Here is a 7,883-nt window from a genome sequence, read left to right as displayed (position 1 = left end):
CACTCCCAGTGGTAGTCCCCCTACTTCCCACCGTATTGGGCAGCGCCGACCCAAGGAAACCCTTAGGAATGTGATCTGGATGGAGCTAGTAAAGTTAGGGGAAGACATGAGGAAATATGATCGCCAGCCCCTCAGCACTCTAATTAATGCTTTGTCTCAGGTTACACGGAGAACAGAGTTGATGGAGGGAGCCCCACCCCGGCCCACTGCTCCAGTGAGGAGTGAGTCCCCAACACTCACTCCCTGTCAAAACCAGAATCCTGCCTCCTCTTCTGAGTGCAGGCTTTCAAGGGAGTCAGCTACTCAATAGGGGTGCCCTGTTCCCCGTGGGCCTCCCCAGCTGATTGCAAGACTTCATTGTGACAGGTGGGGGAGACCAACTGTAAGGGCTACAGTGGGGAATCCAGGGACTTTAGCCCAGCTGCTAGTGGACACAGGAGCCTCAGTAAACATTCTGAGCCCTCGGTGGATCTCGGGAGGGAGACCCACCACTAGACAGGTTCAGCTCAGTGGGTATGGGGGAGACATCCAGGAGGCTCCCATTTGGCAGGATGTTCCCTTGCTAGTAGACAGACTACAGGGGCAAATAGAATGCTGTGCTCATGAGGGAAACGAGAAGGGAATTTTAGGGGTACCTTTCCTCCGAACATTTCAGTTGACTGTGGATCTGGCTAATGGTGTGTTATGGAGGTTAGAAGAGGGGCCTGCAGAGATCTCAGCTGTGCACCGTTGTGCTGCTATAAAAGCACCCACATTAACTCTAGCCCCCATTAGGGATCCATGGGTACAAGAATTTCCCACTGTATGGACTAAAAATAAGGCAGAGTGTGGGAAAATTGATGCAGAAGTTTTAATCGAAGGAAAAGATCCTCCTCCCCAAAGGCAATACAAGTACCCAGTGGCAGCAGAGGAAGGCATTAAAAATACTATAGACTGTCTCTTGGAACAAGGGGTGCTGGTGCCTATGCAGAGTGTCTGCAATTCACCCGTGTGGCCTGTCCTTAAGGCAGATGGGGTCACTTACAGAATGACAATAGACTTCCGTGCCTTAAATGCGGTTACCCCTGCAACTGCCCCTGTGGTAGCTAAATACAATGAAATAGTAGCAGCAGTAGCAGCTGGCTCAAAATGGTTTTCCGTGATCGATTTGGCTAATGCTTTTATGGCTATACCCCTCCACCCTTCTTGTTGGTATAAATTTGCTTTTACATATAGGGGCCAACAGTATGCTTTCACCCGGGCCCCCCAAGGTTTCCATTCTTCCCCTAGTATTTGTCATGCCCATGTCACTAAAATGTGGGACCAGTTGCATCCTGGACACTTCTCATATGTAATTTCATATGTGGATGACATCCTAATACACACCCCCACTCCAGAACTGAACAGGGAAATCACTAGGGAGGTATTGAATATAGTGCAGGAAACTGGATTTAAGGTAAACAGAGAAAAGGCTCAGCTAATACAACAAAAGGTGAAATACCTGGGTGTGTGTCTTGGGGATGAAGGCCGGACACCTGATCAACAAAGGGTAGAAATGATAGGAAAGCTACCTGCCCCGACTGACACACACTCCCTGAGAGCCCTTGTGGGAACTTTTAATTTTTCCAGAGAGTTTATTGAAATGTTCTCTGACAAAGCTAAGCCTCTCTATCAATTATTGAAGAAAAACAGGATTTGGGAATGGGGACCAGACCAACAAACTGCCCTGGCCACCTTGAAACAAGATTTGGCTAAGGCTCCTGCCCTGGCTTACCCCGATCCTGCCCTGCCCTTTGTGATTCAACTAGCCTCCTCAGAAACAAGCATTGGAGCTACTCTCCACCAAAGGCAAGGTGACAAGCTCAGAGTTATTGCATATGCCTCCAGGCTCCTGGATCAAACAGAGCAAGGCTTTACCCCCTGTGAAAGAGAGTGTCTTGCCCTGGTCTGGAGTCTCTCACATTGGGAATTTATTATTGGGGGGTCCAAGGTCATTGTTCAGACCGTGCACTCCCCACTTAAGTACATCATATCAGGAAAAATACAGGATGGCCAGGTCTCTAACCCCCGTATTGCTCAGTGGACCCTCACCCTAGTAAACCGAGGAGTTGAGTTTAAAAAGGAGCAAGCTGTTTCGCCAGCCCCATATGGACTAATCATAGAAGGAGAAGAACATACCTGCCCTCTGCCCTTTCTAAAACACCTTGAGTGGCCAGTCAAGGGAGGCATGAATCTTGCAGATGCTAAACAAAAAGGATTTGCAATTTGGTTTACAGATGGCTCAAGTTTCTACCATCAGGGTCACCCCCGAACAGGGTATGGAGCCATCCGCATCAATGATGTGGAGATGCTACAAGGACCAGTTCGCCCCCATTCAGCCCAAGCAGCCGAAGTTGAGGCAGTTAGAGCTGTCCTAGCTTATGAATCCCGGGACACCTCTGTCACTATTTACACTGACTCGGACTGGACTGCCAGAGCAATCACTGTGTGGCTCCCCCTTTGGCTGGGCAGAGAAATGCTAGCTGCAGATGGGCGTGTCATTTCTCATGCAGACAAATGGAGACAGATAGCAAATCTAATTAAGGAAAGAACTGGAGACACTTGGGTGACTCACACAAAGGGACATCAGAAAAATCACTCAGAAGAAGCACATTGGAACAACAGAGCTGATGCCTTAGCCAAAGCTGCTGCTATCAGTGACCATAACAAAGACACAGACCAGGTGGAGCCAATAGAGGCAGTAACTACTCGGGGAAAACTTTTAGGTCAAGGAATAGATACCTTAGACTTGGGTACCCTTCAAGATGGGGATACAGAAATTCAGTCCCTAGCCAAGAAAGGGAAAGATCACACAGGAAAATACAGGATTGAGCAGGTAGAAGATGTCTGGTGGGCAGTGGATGCAGGTGGTGAAAGGCATTGGATAATCCCCAATCAGGTACGGGGAGACCTGATTCAATTTGTGCATGAGCAAGGACATAAAGGAAAACAAGATACCTTAAATAGAGTCAAGGATACAGGATGGTGGCCAGGCATGAAAACAGACATAGATCAGTGGTGTGATAATTGTCTGCAGTGTGCCATGGTTAATGCCGATCGCCAGGTTCAAAAAAATGCATTAGGACACCAAAGAATAGAAGGTCCCTGGTCTCGGATCCAGATAGATTACATAGGCCCTTTACCCACCACAAGTAGGGGGAATAAATACTGCCTAGTAATAGTAGATCCCTTCTCTAAATGGGTGGAAGCCATCCCCACTAAAACCAACACTGCCGCAGTCACTGCTAAGCAGCTCTTTAATATAGTTTTCTCCAGAATGGGTATTCCGAGAGAAATTGATTCAGATTTAGGATCCCATTTTGTGGGAGAGGTTATGCAAGAGCTATGTAGGGCTTTAGGCATTAAGCAACGTTTCCACATAGCAGGACACCCAGAGTCTTCTGGACAAGTTGAACGAACAAATCGTACATTAAAGGAAGCTCTAAAGAAACAAGTAAAGAGCTCAGGAAAGGATTGGGATGAAAAATTACCAATCATTTTGATGGCTCTAAGAGGCTCAAAAGCAATTCATGGGTACACTCCCTTCAGAGTTATGACTGGAAGGCGAATGCGCATGCCTGAAAGCTGGTGGTTGGGAGTAGAACTGCCTGGTGCCTGGGAAGGGAAAGTGGTAACAGATGAGTGGGTGCAAACCTTGGTAGAGACTCTAGCTGCATTGCACAAGCAAGTGGCCACCCAGTTAGGCATAGTGCAGCAAAACATGGACAAAAAACTAGGCTGGGGAAAATCTCCGGTATTATGGGAATTAGGCCAACCAGTAATGTACAGAAAGTTTTCAGCAAAACAGCATTCTCTGACACACACCTGGGATGGCCCCTGCTTCATTGTGAATCGGGCTAGCCCCAGTGTTTACCAGGTAGAAATCCTGAATGGGAAAAATGGGAAACCCTGGAGGAAATGGTTTCATTCTTCACAGCTTAAAGAGTGGAAGGGGAAACCACCTGACCTCCAAGAAATAGCATAACTGACTTCTCCATCCTGCCAGCCACCCTTCTTGACTAGCAAGAAGGAACAGCTTGGGCTGTTAAAAAAAAAATACGTCAGCTAGGCTTGTCAGTGCCTACCCTGATGCTGAAGCAGGAACAGGCCAAAGAAGTACTGGACTTATTATGGCCATTCTTATATAGGCCACTATTTCATATTCACTCTGTAATAATAATTCCTGATTCTCCCCGTATATACGGGGGGAGTGTGGAGTTTGTTTTCTCTTTTCTGCCCTTTCACAGATCCTGAACAAGAGCCATGACAGCCCACTGTTGCCCCAGCACTCTCCTGGCCCTAAGTATCTGGAGTCTGATGCTACACAAGCTCTATGCTGGACCTGTGATCCCCCTGAATCTATGGAGGTGCCTGCCTGCTGAAATGGGAGCAACCCCCTGGCCCTGCAGTGTCACTATCAGTTCCATGCTATTGGCAACTCCTCTGGGTGCTCCTGGGAAAGTATGGCCAATTGCACACAGGTTGCCACCGGAGAGTCACTCAAGTTTTGCTATGAAACAAAGACCACACCAGACTCCATCCCCTTCTTGTGTAAGCCGTTGTGGTCTCGAAAGCACAGTCGGGTTGTGGCACCATCCAATGCCACTAACAACAGCCTTCCAGGTGGTGAAAGGTGCCGAATAGTCCTGGTTTCTTCAGCCGTTTGGGGACCAACCATGCCCTTGCATGTCGTCATTGTTGCTGGCATCCAGACACCTCCATTACCCGAAGAGGAGCTGCAGCTGTCTCTAATCACACCCAGCGGCAAGAATATCACACGGTCCCTTGTAAACTGGGAACCACTAAACTGGACTGTAGCAGGGCATGACATGATTCAGCAAGGTCCCCCAGACTGGGTAGTTCCATTACAGGGCACACGCTGTGACAAACTCACACCAACAATTCGGTTCAAATTCTATGGGCACCTTTCCATTTCAGAAGGACTTTATGAGTCTGGCTTGTACACATTAGAATTGGGTCCACAACCAAAAACGGTTTTAAAGTTTGACCCACTGATTATAAACCTTGCTCCCCTCCAACACTTAAAAGCCCCAATTTCTGGACCTCATGTGTTAAAATTGGATCAACAAGAACATTTGGTTGTTCAACCTCGGATTTCTCTGAAGGAACTCCAAATCCAATTGGAAGGCATGAATATCTCTCACATTGCACCTGTATGTGCCCCCTTGATTGGAGCTAGCCATAGGGGTTGGGGTGAATGGGTAAAAATGTGGCAAGGGATCAATCATGTAAATAGGGTAAAAAGAGAGTTAAAAGATTGGCTCGCACCTGTAGGAACCGGAATTTCTTTAGTTGATGCTGCAAACATAGAGGTTCTGGCTAATAAGTTATCATATGCCACCGAAAATATGGGGAACATGGGAATCCCCTTAACGTCCTCTTTGAAACAGTTAAGTGAGGAACAGCAGCTAATAAGTAAGGTATTTCCTGGGTGGGAAAAACTCATAGAAAAAGATGAAGAGTCAATCATATCTGGTGTGCAATCTCTCCAAAATAATATCTCATTGACTTTTGCATGTGAGCAAGCTCAGGCTCTCACCCAAAATGTAATCATGGGAATGATTCGGCAAGCCTTAGCAGGACAGATTCCCATGGAGGTAATCAACTTAATACGGCCCCATGTAACAGACGAAGAACTAGTCCTCCAGCCTTGGTGGAGATTAGTTAATGCTTCATATAATCATGACAAACAAAGCCTGCAGTTATTCCTCATAACCGTGGCAGGGAAAGAAATCAGAGTAATTCACCCTGTTGTCCCACTGGGATTACAAATTAATGATGATTCAGTAATGTACTCCAAGGATCCCAACACTTGGGCCTGGCAGAAGGATAATGTATGGAACACAGTAAATGTAAAAGGGTGTAGGAGGAGAGAAGGGTTGGGCTACATTTGTGAAGACCAAGCCTTAGAGGAACATGATGAGTGTTTCTTCCCACAACCGGGAAATGAATCTCACTGTTCCTTTGATGTTATCCAGGAAGAGGGGTCTGTTATTGTCTATATTGGTAAAGCATGTGTCTGTGTAAGAACAAGATGTAGCATTGTACTAATTAATGGATATTGGATTCAACCCATGGTGCCTTACATTAATCGCTGTTTCTGTAATGTAACCACAATTGTTACCTGTGATAGCAAGTTTACTGTGCCTATATGGACTGTACAACATCTCAAAGCCTACCCTGAGCTATACAAGGAGATTTCCCCCATTATACTGGGAATGGGTCTCAATGTTATTAAGGGACTATTAAATCATCCCTCCTTACAACTTGAGCTTCAGAAGCTCCAAACTCTGGGAGAAAAGGGTAAACTTGAGATTCGGCACTATAACCAAGAGATCTCTAGGCTAGCAGCTACAGTTGCAGACACAGGCCATCACTCCTGGTGGGAGACATTGCTTGGGTGGAGCCCCAGTGCAACTGGTCTTTTAAATATTATGCTTCACCCCCTTGTGGTGATCATGGGTTTCCAAATTATACTAGTAATTGGTCTGATTCTACTGGTTTGCTGGATCCAACGACTGATGCGACGGCTACAATGGATTGAAGACCAAACTCACTATCATGGACTAAGGATGTGATGGGGATACTTGCTCAGCGCAAGCACCCCATCAACGGGGGGACTTGTTACCCACCAGCTCTGTGATTATTGGGGAACCAGAACATGGTCACCTGTCAGCCTTGTGCTCTTGGGGAGTCAGGGAGTGACACTCATGGAAAACCATTCCCCTCCCTCAGGCCTCTGCTAGAATCAAAGACAAAGCAAAGAAAAGGCCAGGGAAGACACACCTAAACTGCTTCAGACAAGGGTGATACAATTAAGGAAACACCCCAGCCTCATTTACATTAAGGATGGAACAGAGGGACATCTCATTAGCATACAGAATGGAGAGCAGCTCTTCCAAGGCAGGAACCGCACTGAACTATGGGACACCGAAAGCAGAGAAGCACTGCCTGATGGGAAATCCCTGCTCCAGATGCTAATGAACCTAGTCCTGCTCACACCCAAATTAGTCATTATCAGACCAATTCTAGTAACGATCCTATTGACATCTAAAATACTGAAACTGCCAAGTTGCATTGTGAGCTCGTTCAAGGAACATCACCCATAACCAGGTGTGATCAGTCTCTATTGTCTCTCCTCTTTCTCTTTGAACTATCTCTATAAAACTCCTATCCTTGCCCCAAGAAAACTGTTCTGATACCTGGACTTAAACTGCATCAGTTCCATTGAGACTTCTTCATCTCCTGTCTGATCGTGCTGGGGGCTCTGTCCTGCTTTTCTCCTGCCCTCTGGACCCCCGGCTACCATCATCATCTGGGAACCCCGATCAGTGCAAGCTCCGTGGAGTGGTGAGGTCTCTCTCTCTCTCTCTCTTTCTCTCTCTCTCTCAACTATCTCTCTAAGCATAGCCTCCTGACCCTGCCCTGTGTAAACTGTTATATGGTTACCTAACATTTGTAAGCAGCTTCAATTTAGATTTAATATTGTAATTGTTAGATTTAATATTGTAACTGTTTGATATCTATTCACTACTCAGAAATAAATCACTTTCATTGTTAAGCTGGTTGCTTCTCTCTCTTTCTTTCTCTTTTGCTCACTCTTCCTTAAGGGGTGTTGTTTTGGCTTCCCCATTCGCTCTGCAACAACGCTTCTTGTACCCAAGCAAAAGATCCCTGTAGTGCCCAAAATCCTGTGGGGTTTGCTCATCGTGTGGTTTACCTGTGAATGACTGTGGTGTGAAAGTGGGGATAAGGGGTGCTGAACCTGGGGGCTTATGAGGATGGCAGCTTAAAGTGCTGTTTAATCCAGCCCACGGAGTCCAAAGGCACATGAGGGTGCAGTG

At 46.7% G+C, this 7,883-nt stretch overlaps 1 protein-coding gene across 1 annotated transcript; it reads left to right on the top strand.

Moving 5' to 3' along the window:
* The first annotated feature begins 5,129 nt into the window (after nucleotides 1-5,129).
* Nucleotides 5,130-7,600, top strand: LOC149521603 (uncharacterized). The gene has a single exon (XM_089773313.1). The coding sequence runs from the start codon at nucleotides 5,169-5,171 to the stop codon at nucleotides 6,615-6,617; it is 1,449 nt and encodes a 482-aa protein (XP_089629439.1). The 5' UTR covers nucleotides 5,130-5,168; the 3' UTR covers nucleotides 6,618-7,600.
* The last annotated feature ends 283 nt before the right edge of the window (nucleotides 7,601-7,883 follow it).

The sequence above is a fragment of the Pelodiscus sinensis genome, chromosome 25, assembly GCF_052426305.1.
Source record: "Pelodiscus sinensis isolate ZL-2025 chromosome 25, ASM5242630v1, whole genome shotgun sequence".
NCBI lineage: Eukaryota > Metazoa > Chordata > Testudines > Trionychidae > Pelodiscus > Pelodiscus sinensis.
The sequence above is the reverse complement of the archived record's forward strand: the minus strand, read 5'-3'. Positions and strand labels throughout refer to the sequence as shown.

Bases quoted from the DNA above. Each gene is read 5' to 3' on its own strand.
- LOC149521603 (XM_089773313.1), top strand. From the start codon at position 5,169: ATGAATATCTCTCACATTGCACCTGTATGTGCCCCCTTGATTGGAGCT.